At 26.7% G+C, this 19,371-nt stretch overlaps 1 protein-coding gene across 1 annotated transcript in view; it reads right to left on the reverse strand.

The window, feature by feature from the left end:
* Positions 1–7,883: 7,883 nt before the first annotated feature.
* LOC129741380 (alpha-tocopherol transfer protein-like) overlaps positions 7,884–19,371 on the reverse strand; it is a 17,980-nt gene continuing 6,492 nt past the window's right edge. The window contains exons 2-4 of the mRNA XM_055733105.1: positions 9,120–9,214; positions 8,705–9,049; positions 7,884–8,642 (exon numbers count right to left, since the gene is read on the reverse strand). Of these exons, the coding sequence (XP_055589080.1) occupies positions 8,340–8,642; positions 8,705–9,049; positions 9,120–9,214 (743 nt within the window). The 3' untranslated portion in view covers positions 7,884–8,339. The remainder of the gene's footprint in view (positions 8,643–8,704; positions 9,050–9,119; positions 9,215–19,371) is intronic.

Consider the following 19,371-nt stretch of genomic DNA (forward strand, 5'->3'; position numbering starts at 1 on the left):
TTTTTGGAAAAATTTAGCAACTCGCCGTCTTTGATATTTTCTGACAGCTTGTAACTTCAAGTTTCTATGCTCCAAAAATTAGAACGATACTTGAACCCGTTGATGAACTAGAAGCATTTTCGTGGGAGGAAAAAAATTGCGATTTTTCTGAAGTTAGGGGAGACTTGATCCCATATTGAAGGAGACTTGATCTTTTATTCAGGAAGTCCTAATCCTTGTATAAAAATCAAACAAAACCCCAAGATGGAATGTTAATTGACTATTTTGGTCATGTTTGTTCTCATTTCACAATTTATAGCAGACATAAGAAGAAAATTTTATAACTTTGTCTCAATGCTAATAACATTGCATACTTATAGGCACTATTTTTTATAATTAAGAGAAAATTAATTTTTTTTGCTCTTTTCTTCAGACAATTGTTTGATAAATATTAGTTTTTGGATAAATATTAGTAATTTCGTAATCAGCAATCATAACGATCAATTCAGAAGAAGAATATGCCGTTTGGAAGGGGGATCAATTGTACCCAACTCTAGGGGATCGAATGTACCCATAATCAACATTTTATAAAACTTTTTCTGAAAAAAGTCGAGAGTTTTCCATTGCTTTGAAAATTGGGCCTTATGAAGTTCATTTTACGCTCGAACGATTGAAACATTGGAACAAATATTTTTTTCAAAATTTTCTCAAGTAAGGAACATTTTAAAGTGATGAAAAAAGATCTTCAAGTTACATTTTGTGAAATTTTTCAAACAAAGCTCAATTACTCAAACAATTATTTTGTTAAATTTTTTTAAACTACAAGCATTGTTATTTTGCTCATTTTGGCACATTTTTCTAGAACATTTTATATTTGTAAGACATTCCTGTTTCGAGATATAGCTAAGGAATCAAGTATCCCCAGGGATCAAGTATCCTCATTCTCCCCTACAGTGTAAGTGTTGGTCATGGATTTCTTGTTTGTTTTTATAACAACGGAAAATGTTTGGCATGAATCGAATAATGCTTTGCCTTATTGTTGTGACTAAAAATCAAACTTCTAAGTTATTAACATGTGAAAACGTTGATAACAAGTCGTGTAAAAACAGAAAAGAGAAAGCTTCAAAAATTCATAAAGATAATTCGAAAACAGACATCAAATAACAGAACTTGACGATTCGTGACCGAAAGACATTTTTTCCACGTGGGTTGCTGTTGCTGTTGCTAGAAGAGATATAGCGGGTGAAACATTTCAACAAGGTGCGCTTAGCAATATTGAGCCTACATTGCGGCGTTTTTTCGACGTGACGAAATGCAGATTCAAACTTTCTTAGTTTCTGGTGATCAACACGTGTTTTAAAATAAAAACTGGTTTAAAAAAAAATTTAAAAACGTTTATAGCATCACTTTAGCAGTATTTTTTTATCTTGAGAAAACTTTCATCTTTAATCAAATAAGAAGATTATCACAAAACTTCGTTTTAATTTTTGACGGTCGCCGAGGAAGACGAAGAATAACAAGTCAACCAAACATAAAATTTTAAGGGTAAGGATGCCTACTTGGAAAATGTGAAAAAGATACTTTCAGAACATGAAAGCTTTAAAATTTAAATAAATATTCAGTGTGATTAAATGATTTAAAAGTAAAAATAACCGATAGTAACAATTACAGATGTACCGAATAGATCTCAATAGAAATACATATATTTCTACTTCTATTTCTAATAGAAATTGACTATTTCTGCCATCTTAATGCCCTTCATGTTTTAAATCGATTATTCCCAACCATATGTATCAGATCTTTTTTAAGTAGAGGTCTCTTTGATTTTCAAAATATCACCATTAGCTGAAAGGAAATCAGATGATTTGTCGCTTCAAGAACGTTTATCACAAGAGAGATTGGAATTTGGGACAAAAACATGTCAAAACAGGTGCCAAGCTCTATAAAATGGCTTTTTTCATATCTAATTAGATGAATGTCTAATTTATCTAGATGTAATCAAAATAGTTGCTGAAAAAAATCTTTAACCTTCTGCATTCAATTTTTTCTACGACACGTTTCCAAACGGCCAGGTCTAAACGATTTTTTGAAAAATTTGTAAAAACAGGGAAAAAACACTAGGCATTATTCTCAAACATACAAGAGGAAAAGTAACAAAATTACTAGAAAATTGAAGTTTTCGTCGAATTACAACAGCAGTGATCAAATCGTATCAAACGAATATATTTTCCTTAAAAAATCGTTTTGTAAAACGAAATTAAAAATTTTCAAAGAGACATTTGATTATTAATTTGATTTAGCAAAAAATCTGAATAAATCCGGGTAGAATCCGGAAAGTTTAAAAAAAATGTGGCCATCCCGGTCAGATTTAACTTTTCCTGAATTCGTTATTTGGTTTATGGGCAAGCCCGGATATATCAAGAAAATTTGGAATAAACGATAATCAAAATATAAACCTATCCAGAGTGAAAAATACACGGATACATCCAAAATGTTTCACTAAAACCATAAGTTTTTGATGATTTTGAAGCTTTTTCGACATTACTTTTGGATATTTTATAAATTATCCAGCATCAGTTAAAAATTTGATAAGTCTGTTCTTGTGTAAATGTAAAAAAAAAAATATTCGGCCTATTCGGCCGAAACCCTAGCTCAACTATTCGGTGAGCCGAATATTCGGTCGATCGAATATTCGGTACATCTCTAGTAACAATCATTTGCATTTTATTTTTCAGAACATTCCAAATCTACAGAAATCTTTCCTGATTCAGTCGAATAAAAAACACATTCACTTGAAACTAGTGTGGTTACTAATTTCATTAACTTTTTTTTATCAAAGAAAAATATAAAATAATGTAAGAAAATTACAAATGGGTCGAAGGAAGAACGGGCTCAAGGGCTTTCTGTATATTTTAATGCAAACAGAATCAAAATTTGCAGAGCACGATTTCACAGAAATAAGTGTTTAACATAGTATAGGTACATACTAGTTTTTTTTACTTATAATTTTTTTTAAATGTTGAACTTTACCTTCCAAAAACAGCAAAAATCTATAAAAACGTTCAAGTTGCACAAAAAAAATCTAGTAGGTACAAGAAAATAGAAAACTTAACGACGAGCTAACATAGTGAGAATTTGCTTAAGCAAGACTTGAAGCGACGATTTTTGGCATGGGATTTGGCCTGTTTTTAAATGTTATTTTTCGTTTGTGATCTCTATCTGCAAGGCATATCGAAAATCGACTTTTATCGAAAATTCAGAATTCGAATTAAAAATTTCCCCCGGAAAAGTTGGCTCCCTTGACGGTTCCTAAATTTCAATAAGGATTCTGATTCTCAGTCGTAATTTGAATGAACCAATTCGAATCTGGATACGAAATCTAATTTTAGATCCGAAACAAATTTTAATGTTACAATTTTCATTAAATATGAATCTCGTGTGCAAAATTGGAGTCAGAACCTTCAATTACGAGTACCCGTTTTCAATCATAATTTTTCCTTACTTTTTGCGCAGAATGTTTCATAATATTTTGGACTAACAATTCATACCAATGAAAACTGGTTGCCTTCCAGTTTTCAAAAGCTTACAGCTTAAAGAAGCTTAAAAACATTAGGAAACTGGAAATGATGGCCTCAGAAATCCTTGATCCATGTGTTTTTCGATCTAAAAAAAATTTTAGCAGTGAGGTCTAAGAGTTACCACCATTCATTCTGGATAAATTTTGAGAAACAAAAATCAAAGAGATGAAACATAAACCTCGTCTAAATATTCACATTTCTTACAAGTTGAAATACGTCGGTTATTTGTGGAACAATTTTTAAGAAATGGATTTAAAAATCTAGCTTGGAGTTAGTCTGAAAAAGTTGAACCGAAAAAGTATTGAAATTCATGTTTCTTAGCCCCTGTGCTTATGCAAGTTTAGTTTTAGTTTTCTCGTAGAGTAAAAGTTATTTGAAATAAAAAAAAAACTAAGCTTCTGTGAATTTTTCAGCGGAAAAAAAACTAGAGGGTTTAGCGAATTATCAGTTCTTAACACATTAACAAATCTTAGCCCGAATCAGGCGCGGTCCTATGGGGGGGGAGGGGTGATCGGGGTGATCATCCCCCAGGCGGCGAGAAACCGTTACAAAATACCCGTAAATGCGCGAATTTCTATAAAAATTTTGAACGTTCTCTAGTAGATGTGCTTTTGAATTTTCAAAAATTTTCACCCGTGGGGGTGTTTAATCAATGAAAAAGTTTGTTTATCACTTAAAGGTCCAAGCAATTGCCTGGACCAACTTAAACCAATCAACTTCTATTGAATTACTTAGAGTGTTGACTTTGAATTTGCTAACCATTTATCTACTTAACATTTGAGCTAGGGAATGAAATGTATGGACATTTTTCAAACTGTCACTAATATCCCTCATATGCCTAATTCACATGAGCAAGTTGTGATAAATTTTGTATTTGTTTCAAAATCTGAGCTTCTTAATTCTTCATTATGTTTTGAATTTTAATGGAATGATAAATTTGAAAAAGTCAAATAGGGGAGCGAATATTGTTATAACACTGAAATACTTGAATATTATTTCTTCTGAAGTTGCCTTGGTTGCCTTTACCATGCAGTTTCTTTTTTATTCGGTCAGATAAAAGAAAACGATAAAAATACTCAAATTATGTATATAAATATGTACGGAATCATAAGATTGCAATTTCCTTTAATTTTCAGAAATTACTATCATGTTTTTTTTTTTTTTTTTTTTTTTTTTTTTTTTTTTTTTTTTTTTTTTTTTTTTTTTTTTTTTTTTTTTAGTAAGAAATTTATATTGTAGTCACATTTTCCATTGGAGTGATCAGTTTTCCACGTGTGACTTTAATTGACAGTCTTTGGTACCTTCTAAGCTGTCTGTTCGAAACCAATATTTCACAAAATAAAATAAATCTGAATCTGAAATTCAAATATAAATAAGAATTTCCAATTCTGTATTTTTTCTTTTGTTGCAGTTGGTTTATCGACAATTTTGAATCTTTACAATGTGATGTCTAACTCATTCCAAAGTCCAATGCAGTACTATCACAGGTACTATTCTCACTAGCGTTTACAAGGAATTCATAATTAGATTGCAAAATAACAATTGAGGTTTTGAATCACAGTAAAGATTCTCTAGCACGAATTTACCTCTCCCTCGATTTTACATCATTCAAATTTGAATTATGAAACTTCAAACTAACCTATATTAAGAAATTAAAAAAAAAATTGGATCAATTTAATTTAAATTGGTTTAAAATCTAACACATCAAACATTCATATAATGAATGTCCGTAAAAAGATTCAAGTACATACTACCAAACAGAAATTGAATATGAAAATTTAAAATATTAATAGTTAGAGCTTCAGTTTTAAAAACCTTTTAAAGATTTTTGAATTCAAGTTAATGCGTAAATAAAACACAAGAGAATCCAAAACAACAATAAATCAAAATAAGAAATTGTGGGTAGTGTTTGTGATTTTTGCGTTCGCTATGAGTTTTTAGAGCCAAAAAGGAATAAAAACTATTTATAAAAGCTTTTTCAATATGAAGGAATTGATGTTTTGAGAAAGAGATTTAAATTCACTGTCACAACTCAAAATCTAAATCCACAATTATAACACAAGGAAACAAAATTCACAAAGAATTTGAAAACTGACTTTAACTTATTTAGGGGTACTGAATGCAAATTTGTATTATTTCTATATGCTCTGTTTTTCGGTATAACTTTTGAAAATACAAGGATAAAATTCATTTAAAAAAAATTGTGTAATTTTTAGCAAAAGTGTACAGTATCAAAAAGATTTAGAAAAAGGTTCTTACTTCATGATCAATTTTTCTGAAGACTGTGAGTAATTGACCGTGACTTCTGGACGACAAAATTATAAAATTAAAAAAATGGTCAATTTTTTTTTTTTTCTTAAAGTTTTTTTTAAGGATCAAAATCTGTATCGTAAAATAATCTGTCGGGAAATTGCCACTTAGTGGCATTCTTCCCTAAGATCTGCATCGATGAATGAATAAAAGATAATTTCTAGATTCAAAATAATTATTCGTTGTTCATGTAGGTCAGTTGTTTCATCAGTTATCATTGATCGATTAAACTGTAAACAAATAGGTTTTCTGACAAAAAAAAATCTAGTTAAAGTCGCTGAAATTTTCTAAAATCAGTTTGCCTATGTTTCAACTTTTATCTTGTGGATTAAAACTTTCCCGTTATCAGTCGATTATTTTTTCAGCAACAAGGCAATCCATCTGAAAAGCTTTGTGACTTCTGGCTTATGCTGCTGGATTTCAAGATCTACACCATTCGTATCGCCGAAACTACTTTCAACTCATCCACATAATAATTTTGAAATTTTAAGTTAAAATCCAGTTTAAGGTTTGATACTACATCTGAAAGTTTGGCTATTTCAATTGCAATTGATAAATACTCTTCACTAAATTAACCCTTCATGGCTTCATTCCATGTTTTTTATTACAAATCAAAATCTTTTCAATAGCTTGGAATTATGAAAAGGTACCTACATGAAGAAATTAAAACGATTTTTCACTTTCTTTATAATTTATTTGTTTCAGTACAATTAAAATTGCTTTTTTTTTATTATAACCTGAAATTCAAGAGCAAATCAAATAAAATTAAGTCCCAGAAGCTCCATACTTCAGTAACTGATTTTGATAATCTTATTTTCAACTAAATTCATATTTAGAGTGTTAATTTTTTATATTGAGAATTTGAAAAATAAAAACCAGGATTTTGAACGAGGATTGTGTTTCCAAATTGAAAATAATATTACGAAATTTCCGAATCACTATTCAGTACACAGCAAATTTATTTTAGCTGGAAACCAGTTTTTGTCCCGCTGACTTTCCAGCAAAATTTACAGAAATATGAATTGCTGGAAAAATCAGCAAACTTTAATGCTGAATTCCAGCAATCCAAATTGCTGGTAATCAACTCCAGATTGCTGGAAACCACATATTTTTTTCAAAATATTCAGCTGTATTTGGTATCAAATTAATATTTCAATTCAAATTTAAATATTGATTACTGACTGTGCCATGATAAGAAATAAATAACAATTATTTTCTTCCATTTTTAAATAATATATTTAAATCGAGGCAAAAATTTACTGTGTAAATTATTTCAATGAAAAATGTAACCACCGTTAATTAGTTTGAAATTCATAACAATAAATAGCTTAAACTTATCTCAAAATTATTAAAGGTACTTTTTGTTTGGCCTAGCACAAATATTCAGAAGCTAAACAACGTGTGTATGATTTTCATTTGTAAAATGAAATTTATAACAAGAAATTCTTTAAAGATCTTTGAAAGTGACAATTTCAAACTACTAGGTATACAAATTATGACAATTTTTTTTATTAATTTTTTTTTCAGTAAATATTATAGATTTGCTGATTGTTCTATAAATATTTAAAAAAACTGTTAAATGATTTCATTATTCTTCTCTTATTTCATATTTTTCGAAATACATCTGATTTTGTTCAGTGAAATTGAAGTGGGGGAGGAGGAGCAGTGTGTAGCTTATATTGTACTCATATGAAAGTAGCCACCGCAATGTGTTAATTTCCAAGCTTGTTTTTCAATTTTTAATCAGATTTAGAGTGCGAATTAGAATATGGAATATTTTTAATATTGGCTTACAATAATTTCTCGTATGTTCAAGATTTGTATTAAATATTGATCATGTATTTATACGAAATTTGAATTTAAGCCAAGAATATGATTGGAATTTAAAATTAAATTCAGATTTAAACAATGCTAAATTGTAAACCTAGATTTCCATTATTTATTTGTATTTAAATTCATAAACCTCATAGACGTGGCCCAAAGATAATTTAAATAAGTAGTATAGACGTTTGAAAATTCAAAGTCAAGTCAAAAATGTATTTTTATGTGTTACGTAAAAAGTACCGTTCTATTTTACCACCTATTCAATGATTTTAATTCTTACAATAAATTCCTACAATAAATTCGACTTTATAAAAACAATCATCGGAATTGCATTCTCATTACCTTTCTCGTTTTTCTCATCAAAACAAACGATACAATTTTTATCATTCACTTATATTAATATTAAATATATTTGTACAAAAATATTCATCGTTAGGCATTTCCCTAGATCGGAATCATAAAGAGCATATGAAAAGTTTACATATAAAAGGCTACTCTAGGAAAAACCCCTGTCTAAAGACTACTAAAAAAGTTAACCCTCATGAAAAATCTACTCAGTAAGTATGAGCAGCGCAGTCCATTGGTATGATGATGACGATATTCAAGGCACAATCACAGACACTTTGGAAAGATCCGAAAATCCCGGGATCACTCTTCGGTTGCCGGATCAGCCACGTAGCCCAGCTGTTCCAGCTCCCGGACCACGTGCTCGTTCCGGCACAGATGGTCCAACCAGTAGGTGTACGAATATTCCGGCTTGGTTCCGCCGTACCTTTCCGGCAGATATTCCGGATCGATGTGCTTATGAAGCGAGGCAAAGTCCGAACCGTGGAAAAACAGCTTCTCCCTCATCCGATCGTTGAGCAGCGGTTTGAACATCTGGAACACCGTATCGAACACCCAGCCCTGGTTGACGATGTGAATCGCGGTCGTCCGGAGAGGCATGGAGGTCTAGAAAATTTCAAACTTGTTTACATAAAAAAACAATTTATGATCACGCCTGATTAACATACCACAAGCAGCGAGATCACTTTCTGGGCAACCGATGGACTCATGTACCAGGCGTGATTCAGCGACAGACCCTCCAAATCCATGATACCAATTCCGCCAGTCACTTGCGAGGCTGGTTCCAGAGATCCCACTTCCAGAATCAGGAGGGTCGCCTTAAAAAGGTCGTTCACCGGAATTTTGGACGGACGCCAGTTGCCAAATTTGAAGTACAGCACTCGACGACCCTCCTGATCCCGGTAAGGCGAAATGGTGATGATGTTGTCCTCCCCGAGGTAACGCAGCGTCATCGGGTTGACATTTTCGTGAAGTTCGGGGTTTTGCTCGCGGAACGTGTAGTAGCGGCACATCTGTGAGGATGAAGGGGATTTTTGTTAGAAATTGCGTGGAGCAAACAGTATGAGGGTACACTTCAGTTACCAGTTTGTAGGCGTTCTCCACCTTCCAGAAGCGTGCTCGCAGGAACTTGATCAGGTATTCGTCATCAACCCGATGGGGTTCGCAGTCGCCTCGCTCTGTGAGAGAAAATTTTTGAAATGATTATTGCCATGGAAAATCGGTACAATCTAGAAATAAGATAAATTTCAATTTAAATAAAAAAGTACTTCAGAGAGGAAAAGCAAAACGCCTAGCGTTATGCAACGTCAATATGGCATGAACCACGTGTTACATAAATAGGAACCCAACATGTGAAGGATAAAGATGCTTTCCGAAAATTTACCTTGAAATTAAGATAATTTAAGTCTAAAATTCATATTAAGACTCTTCAAAATCTTAATCTGGACTTAAATCTGGACGCACTGTTTATTATACCATAGCGCTCCTGATGGTTGTCGGATCTGGAATGTTTTGACAGTATGTACTTTGTTTGGGAATGTGTTTTCTTTCAGTTCTATCAGAAAATTTTATTACGATTCGTTTTGTATCAAAAAAGTTACACGTAATGGAAACCGTGGAACGAAGAATAATTTTGGACACTCTCGTCAAAAACCTCCCAAAAATCGGGAAATCGATGTCACAAAATTTCAAGCAATATGTACTTCTCTAAACTCAAGTTGTAAACTCTTATAAACTTTTTGATGAACGACTACAGTGAATCAAGAATAACAATCTCGACTACGGCCAAAACCTCAAAATCTTATCGCAGGTCCACAGTTTTACTACAGATTTTCAAAAAATTTCTCACTTGTCGACAGATATTTGAAGACTGTACTCGAAAAATGCTATCAAAAGTTATTCACAAACGAAGTTCGTGTATGAATTTGGGGTCCAGTCATGAGCCTCGAATTTTTAATAAGATTAGACTAAGGTTGTCTGATTGCCTGAATTTAGTCCGAATGTTTTAACTTTATTACCAAAATAAAAAAAAACATTTAAATTGCGTAATAACAATTATATGTTTTACGTCCAAAACATTTTCTTACAAAGTATATCCAAATAGACTAATTGATTTGTTTCGATGAAGAAAACCACTTTTTTTTGAGTTTTTTCTTCTTGATTTTAATTGAAGAATTTCTAAATTTGCCTGGATATTGCCCAGATTAAGTGTTGTAAACTTTGAAATTGAATGCCTGGATTTTGCAGAGCTTTTAGATAAAATATCCCGGATTCACCCTGCCCGCATAAGTGCTGTAAAATATCTGGTGAGCTTGGGTTTGAATCATTTTCAATGTTCTGGTTCCAAATTTTAAAATTTTCTAAATTTGTTGCCTGTAACGGAATTGTTGAATCTGTATCCAGTTCGTTTTTCTTGATTTTCAGTTCGGTTCATCGTGGAGACAAAATCATGATTTGAATCTCGGTTTTGCAATTGAAAATCATGATTCCGGAATATTAAAAGAAAATATTTAAAATAACAAACCATTTTTAAGATTTGAATTTGAAATTTTTATTCTTAATTCTTATGCTGAATTGAAACTTAAAAAAGATCCAACATGGTGATCCAGATTTGAAATATCAGAGTTTTCATCATTCGGAATTTTTATTCAGATTCACTAGATGAATCACGAATAAAAAATTGTAGAAAAAAAACATATAGAGAATCAAAGATTCAAAACTCAAATAAGAGATTTTTGCTTAAGGATTCTGTCTGTTCTGTTCATAATAATTGGAGATTTTTGTTTGTAATTTTGATGCAGAAATCGATTAAAATTTGGAATTCAAAATTCAGATTCGGAACTAAAATTCAAAATTGCCCAAAACAAAACACAAAACAGTGGAAACCATATTGATAAAAAAATTAAATTTATTTTCCAATAACGTTCTTTGAAAACCTAAATCATTTTTCATTTCAGTCTTATTTGTCATTTTCGTCATTTTTGTCATTTTTGTCATTTTCGTCATTTTTGTAATTTTTGTAATTTTTGTAATTTTTGTAATTTTTGTAATTTTTGTAATTTTTGTCATTTTTGTAATTTTTGTAATTTTTGTAATTTTTGTAATTTTTGTAATTTTTGTAATTTTTGTCATTTTTGTAATTTTTGTAATTTTTGTAATTTTTGTAATTTTTGTAATTTTTGTAATTTTTGTAATTTTTGTAATTTTTGTAATTTTTGTAATTTTTGTAATTTTTGTAATTTTTGTAATTTTTGTAATTTTTGTCATTTTTGTAATTTTTGTAATTTTTGTAATTTTTGTCATTTTTGTAGTTTTTGTAATTTTTGCAATTTTTGCAATTTTTGTAATTTTTGTTATTTTTATCATTTTTGTCTTTTTTGTCATTTTTGTCATTTTTGTTATTTTTGTCATTTTTGTCATTTTTGTCATTTTTGTCATTTTTGTCATTTTTGTAATTTTTGTAATTTTTGTAATTTTTGTCATTTTTGTAATTTTTGTAATTTTTGTAATTTTTGTAATTTTTGTCATTTTTGTCATTTTTGTAATTTTTGTAATTTTTGTAATTTTTGTAATTTTCGTAATTTTTGTAATTTTTATAATTTTTGTAATTTTTGTAATTTTTGTAATTTTTGTAATTTTTGTCATTTTTGTAGTTTTTGTAATTTTTGCAATTTTTGCAATTTTTGTAATTTTTGTTATTTTTATCATTTTTGTCTTTTTTGTCATTTTTGTCATTTTTGTTATTTTTGTCATTTTTGTCATTTTTGTCATTTTTGTCATTTTTGTCATTTTTGTCATTTTTGTCATTTTTGTCATTTTTGTCATTTTTGTCATTTTTGTCATTTTTGTCATTTTTGTCATTTTTGTCATTTTTGTCATTTTTGTCATTTTTGTCATTTTTGTCATTTTTGTCATTTTTGTCATTTTTGTCATTTTTGTCATTTTTGTCATTTTTGTCATTTTTGTCATTTTTGTCATTTTTGTCATTTTTGTCATTTTTGTCATTTTTGTCATTTTTGTCATTTTTGTCATTTTTGTCATTTTTGTCATTTTTGTCATTTTTGTCATTTTTGTCATTTTTGTCTTTTTTGTCATTTTTGTCATTTTTGTCATTTTTGTCATTTTTGTCATTTTTGTCATTTTTGTCATTTTTGTAATTTTTGTCATTTTTGTCATTTTTGTCATTTTTGTCATTTTTGTTATTTTTGTCATTTTTGTCATTTTTGTCATTTTTGTCATTTTTGTCATTTTTGTCATTTTTGTCATTTTTGTCATTTTTGTCATTTTTGTCATTTTTGTCATTTTTGTCATTTTTGTCATTTTTGTCATTTTTGTCATTTTTGTCATTTTTGTCATTTTTGTCATTTTTGTCATTTTTGTCATTTTTGTCATTTTTGTCATTTTTGTCATTTTTGTCATTTTTGTCATTTTTGTCATTTTTGTCATTTTTGTCATTTTTGTCATTTTTGTCATTTTTGTCATTTTTGTCATTTTTGTCATTTTTGTCATTTTTGTCATTTTTGTCATTTTTGTCATTTTTGTCATTTTTGTCATTTTTGTCATTTTTGTCATTTTTGTCATTTTTGTCATTTTTGTCATTTTTGTCATTTTTGTCATTTTTGTCATTTTTGTCATTTTTGTCATTTTTGTCATTTTTGTCATTTTTGTCATTTTTGTCATTTTTGTCATTTTTGTCATTTTTGTCATTTTTGTCATTTTTGTCATTTTTGTCATTTTTGTCATTTTTGTCATTTTTGTCATTTTTGTCATTTTTGTCATTTTTGTCATTTTTGTCATTTTTGTCATTTTTGTCATTTTTGTCATTTTTGTCATTTTTGTCATTTTTGTCATTTTTGTCATTTTTGTCATTTTTGTCATTTTTGTCATTTTTGTCATTTTTGTCATTTTTGTCATTTTTGTCATTTTTGTCATTTTTGTCATTTTTGTCATTTTTGTCATTTTTGTCATTTTTGTCATTTTTGTCATTTTTGTCATTTTTGTCATTTTTGTCATTTTTGTCATTTTTGTCATTTTTGTCATTTTTGTCATTTTTGTCATTTTTGTCATTTTTGTCATTTTTGTCATTTTTGTCATTTTTGTCATTTTTGTCATTTTTGTCATTTTTGTCATTTTTGTCATTTTTGTCATTTTTGTCATTTTTGTAATTTTTGTAATTTTTGTCATTTTTGTCATTTTTGTCATTTTTGTCATTTTTGTCATTTTTGTCATTTTTGTCATTTTTGTCATTTTTGTCATTTTTGTCATTTTTGTCATTTTTGTCATTTTTGTCATTTTTGTCATTTTTGTCATTTTTGTCATTTTTGTCATTTTTGTCATTTTTGTCATTTTTGTCATTTTTGTCATTTTTGTCATTTTTGTCATTTTTGTCATTTTTGTCATTTTTGTCATTTTTGTCATTTTTGTCATTTTTGTCATTTTTGTCATTTTTGTCATTTTTGTCATTTTTGTCATTTTTGTCATTTTTGTCATTTTTGTCATTTTTGTCATTTTTGTCATTTTTGTCATTTTTGTCATTTTTGTCATTTTTGTCATTTTTGTCATTTTTGTCATTTTTGTCATTTTTGTCATTTTTGTCATTTTTGTCATTTTTGTCATTTTTGTCATTTTTGTCATTTTTGTCATTTTTGTCATTTTTGTCATTTTTGTCATTTTTGTCATTTTTGTCATTTTTGTCATTTTTGTCATTTTTGTCATTTTTGTCATTTTTGTCATTTTTGTCATTTTTGTCATTTTTGTCATTTTTGTCATTTTTGTCATTTTTGTCATTTTTGTCATTTTTGTCATTTTTGTCATTTTTGTCATTTTTGTCATTTTTGTCATTTTTGTCATTTTTGTCATTTTTGTCATTTTTGTCATTTTTGTCATTTTTGTCATTTTTGTCATTTTTGTCATTTTTGTCATTTTTGTCATTTTTGTCATTTTTGTCATTTTTGTCATTTTTGTCATTTTTGTCATTTTTGTCATTTTTGTCATTTTTGTCATTTTTGTCATTTTTGTCATTTTTGTCATTTTTGTCATTTTTGTCATTTTTGTCATTTTTGTCATTTTTGTCATTTTTGTCATTTTTGTCATTTTTGTCATTTTTGTCATTTTTGTCATTTTTGTCATTTTTGTCATTTTTGTCATTTTTGTCATTTTTGTCATTTTTGTCATTTTTGTCATTTTTGTCATTTTTGTCATTTTTGTCATTTTTGTCATTTTTGTCATTTTTGTCATTTTTGTCATTTTTGTCATTTTTGTCATTTTTGTCATTTTTGTCATTTTTGTCATTTTTGTCATTTTTGTCATTTTTGTCATTTTTGTCATTTTTGTCATTTTTGTCATTTTTGTCATTTTTGTCATTTTTGTCATTTTTGTCATTTTTGTCATTTTTGTCATTTTTGTCATTTTTGTCATTTTTGTCATTTTTGTCATTTTTGTCATTTTTGTCATTTTTGTCATTTTTGTCTTTTTTGTCATTTTTGTCATTTTTGTCATTTTTGTCATTTTTGTCATTTTTGTCATTTTTGTCATTTTTGTCATTTTTGTCATTTTTGTCATTTTTGTCATTTTTGTCATTTTTGTCATTTTTGTCATTTTTGTCATTTTTGTCATTTTTGTCATTTTTGTCATTTTTGTCATTTTTGTCATTTTTGTCATTTTTGTCATTTTTGTCATTTTTGTCATTTTTGTCATTTTTGTCATTTTTGTCATTTTTGTCATTTTTGTCATTTTTGTCATTTTTGTCATTTTTGTCAATTTTGTCATTTTTGTCATTTTTGTCATTTTTGTCATTTTTGTCATTTTTGTCATTTTTGTCATTTTTGTCATTTTTGTCATTTTTGTCATTTTTGTCATTTTTGTCATTTTTGTAATTTTTGTCATTTTTGTAATTTTTGTCATTTTTGTCATTTTTGTCATTTTTGTCATTTTTGTCATTTTTGTAGTTTTTGTAATTTTTGCAATTTTTGCAATTTTTGTAATTTTTGTTATTTTTATCATTTTTGTCTTTTTTGTCATTTTTGTCATTTTTGTTATTTTTGTCATTTTTGTCATTTTTGTCATTTTTGTCATTTTTGTAATTTTTGTAATTTTTGTCATTTTTGTAATTTTTGTAATTTTTGTAATTTTTGTAATTTTTGTCATTTTTGTCATTTTTGTAATTTTTGTAATTTTTGTAATTTTTGTAATTTTCGTAATTTTTGTAATTTTTGTAATTTTTGTAATTTTTGTAATTTTTGTAATTTTTGTAATTTTTGTCATTTTTGTAGTTTTTGTAATTTTTGCCATTTTTGCAATTTTTGTAATTTTTGTTATTTTTATCATTTTTGTCTTTTTTGTCATTTTTGTCATTTTTGTTATTTTTGTTATTTTTGTCATTTTTGTCATTTTTGTCATTTTTGTCATTTTTGTCATTTTGGTCATTTTTGTCATTTTTGTCATTTTTGTCATTTTTGTCATTTTTGTCATTTTTGTCATTTTTGTCATTTTTGTCATTTTTGTCATTTTTGTCATTTTTGTCATTTTTGTCATTTTTGTCATTTTTGTCATTTTTGTCATTTTTGTCATTTTTGTCATTTTTGTCATTTTTGTCATTTTTGTCATTTTTGTCATTTTTGTCATTTTTGTCATTTTTGTCATTTTTGTCATTTTTGTCTTTTTTGTCATTTTTGTCATTTTTGTCATTTTTGTCATTTTTGTCATTTTTGTCATTTTTGTCATTTTTGTAATTTTTGTAATTTTTGTCATTTTTGTCATTTTTGTCATTTTTGTCATTTTTGTCATTTTTGTTATTTTTGTCATTTTTGTCATTTTTGTCATTTTTGTCATTTTTGTCATTTTTGTCATTTTTGTCATTTTTGTCATTTTTGTCATTTTTGTCATTTTTGTCATTTTTGTCATTTTTGTCATTTTTGTCATTTTTGTCATTTTTGTCATTTTTGTCATTTTTGTCAATTTTGTCATTTTTGTCATTTTTGTCATTTTTGTCATTTTTGTCATTTTTGTCATTTTTGTCATTTTTGTCATTTTTGTCATTTTTGTCATTTTTGTCATTTTTGTCATTTTTGTCATTTTTGTCATTTTTGTCATTTTTGTCATTTTTGTCATTTTTGTCATTTTTGTCATTTTTGTCATTTTTGTCATTTTTGTCATTTTTGTCATTTTTGTCATTTTTGTCATTTTTGTCATTTTTGTCATTTTTGTCATTTTTGTCATTTTTGTCATTTTTGTCATTTTTGTCATTTTTGTCATTTTTGTCATTTTTGTCATTTTTGTCATTTTTGTCATTTTTGTCATTTTTGTCATTTTTGTCATTTTTGTCATTTTTGTCATTTTTGTCATTTTTGTCATTTTTGTCATTTTTGTCATTTTTGTCATTTTTGTCATTTTTGTCATTTTTGTCATTTTTGTCATTTTTGTCATTTTTGTCATTTTTGTCATTTTTGTCATTTTTGTCATTTTTGTCATTTTTGTCATTTTTGTCATTTTTGTCATTTTTGTCATTTTTGTCATTTTTGTCATTTTTGTCATTTTTGTCATTTTTGTCATTTTTGTCATTTTTGTCATTTTTGTCATTTTTGTCATTTTTGTCATTTTTGTCATTTTTGTCATTTTTGTCATTTTTGTCATTTTTGTCATTTTTGTCATTTTTGTCATTTTTGTCATTTTTGTCATTTTTGTCATTTTTGTCATTTTTGTCATTTTTGTCATTTTTGTCATTTTTGTCATTTTTGTCATTTTTGTCATTTTTGTCATTTTTGTCATTTTTGTCATTTTTGTCATTTTTGTCATTTTTGTCATTTTTGTCATTTTTGTCATTTTTGTCATTTTTGTCATTTTTGTCATTTTTGTCATTTTTGTCATTTTTGTCATTTTTGTCATTTTTGTCATTTTTGTCATTTTTGTCATTTTTGTCATTTTTGTCATTTTTGTCATTTTTGTCATTTTTGTCATTTTTATCATTTTTGTCATTTTTGTCATTTTTGTCATTTTTGTCATTTTTGTCATTTTTGTCATTTTTGTCATTTTTGTCATTTTTGTCATTTTTGTCATTTTTGTCATTTTTGTCATTTTTGTCATTTTTGTCATTTTTGTCATTTTTGTCATTTTTGTCATTTTTGTCATTTTTGTCATTTTTGTCATTTTTGTCATTTTTGTCATTTTTGTCATTTTTGTCATTTTTGTCATTTTTGTCATTTTTGTCATTTTTGTCATTTTTGTCATTTTTGTCATTTTTGTCATTTTTGTCATTTTTGTCATTTTTGTCATTTTTGTCATTTTTGTCATTTTTGTCATTTTTGTCATTTTTGTCATTTTTGTCATTTTTGTCATTTTTATCATTTTTATCATTTTTATCATTTTTGTCATTTTTGTCATTTTTGTCATTTTTGTCATTTTTGTCATTTTTGTCATTTTTATCATTTTTATCATTTTTATCATTTTTGTCATTTTTGTCATTTTTGTCATTTTTGTCATTTTTGTCATTTTTGTCATTTTTGTCATTTTTATCATTTTTGTCATTTTTGTCATTTTTGTCATTTTTGTCATTTTTGTCATTTTTGTCATTTTTGTCATTTTTGTCATTTTTGTCATTTTTGTCATTTTTGTCATTTTTGTCATTTTTGTCATTTTTGTCATTTTTGTCATTTTTGTCATTTTTGTCATTTTTGCCATTTTTGTCATTTTTGTCATTTTTGTCATTTTTGTCATTTTTGTCATTTTTGTCATTTTTGTCATTTTTGTCATTTTTGTCATTTTTGTCATTTTTGTCATTTTTGTCATTTTTGTCATTTTTGTCATTTTTGTCATTTTTGTCATTTTTGTCATTTTTGTCATTTTTGTCATTTTTGTCATTTTTGTCATTTTTGTCATTTTTGTCATTTTTGTCATTTTTGTCATTTTTGTCATTTTTGTCATTTTTGTCATTTTTGTCATTTTTGTCATTTTTGTCATTTTTGTCATTTTTGTCATTTTTGTCATTTTTGTCATTTTTGTCATTTTTGTCATTTTTGTCATTTTTGTCATTTTTGTCATTTTTGTCATTTTTGTCATTTTTGTCATTTTTGTCATTTTTGTCATTTTTGTCATTTTTGTCATTTTTGACATTTTTGTCATTTTTGTCATTTTTGTCATTTTTGTCATTTTTGTCATTTTTGTCATCTTTATCATTTTTGTCATTTTTGTCATTTTTGTCATTTTTGTCATTTTTGTAATTTTTGTAATTTTTGTCATTTTTGTCATTTTTGTCATTTTTGTCATTTTTGTCATTTTTGTAATTTTTGTCATTTTTGTCATTTTTGTCATTTTTGTCATTTTTGTCATTTTTGTCATTTTTGTCATTTTTGTCATTTTTGTAATTTTTGTCATTTTTGTCATTTTTGTCATTTTTGTCATTTTTGTCATTTTTGTCATTTTTGTCATTTTTGTCATTTTTGTCATTTTTGTCATTTTTGTCATTTTTGTCATTTTTGTCATTTTTGTCATTTTTGTCATTTTTGTCATTTTTGTCATTTTTGTCATTTTTGTCATTTTTGTCATTTTTGTCATCTTTATCATTTTTGTCATTTTTGTCATTTTTGTCATTTTTGTCATTTTTGTCATTTTTGTCATTTTTGTCATTTTTGTCATTTTTGTCATTTTTGTCATTCTTGTCATTTTTGTCATTTTTGTCATTTTTGTAATTTTTGTAATATTTGTAATTTTTGTAATTTTTGTAATTTTTGTAATTTTTGTAATTTTTGTAATTTTTGTAATTTTTGTAATTTTTGTAATTTTTGTAATTTTTGTAATTTTTGTAATTTTTGTAATTTTTGTAATTTTTGTAATTTTTGTAATTTTTGTAATTTTTGTAATTTTTGTAATTTTTGTAATTTTTGTAATTTTTGTCATTTTTGTAATTTTTGTAATTTTTGTCATTTTTGTCATTTTTGTCATTTTTGTCATTTTTGTAATTTTTGTAATTTTTGTCATTTTTGTCATTTTTGTAATTTTTGTCATTTTTGTAGTTTTTGTAATTTTTGCAATTTTTGCAATTTTTGCAATTTTTGTAATTTTTGTTATTTTTATCATTTTTGTCATTTTTGTCATTTTTGTTATTTTTGTCATTTTTGTCATTTTTGTCATTTTTGTCATTTTTGTCATTTTTGTCATTTTTGTCATTTTGGTCATTTTTGTCATTTTTGTCATTTTTGTCATTTTTGTCATTTTTGTCATTTTTGTCATTTTTGTCATTTTTGTCATTTTTGTCATTTTTGTCATTTTTGTCATTTTTGTCATTTTTGTCATTTTTGTCATTTTTGTCATTTTTGTCATTTTTGTCATTTTTGTCATTTTT

This window comes from Uranotaenia lowii, chromosome 2 (assembly GCF_029784155.1).
Source record: "Uranotaenia lowii strain MFRU-FL chromosome 2, ASM2978415v1, whole genome shotgun sequence".
Taxonomy (NCBI): domain Eukaryota; kingdom Metazoa; phylum Arthropoda; class Insecta; order Diptera; family Culicidae; genus Uranotaenia; species Uranotaenia lowii.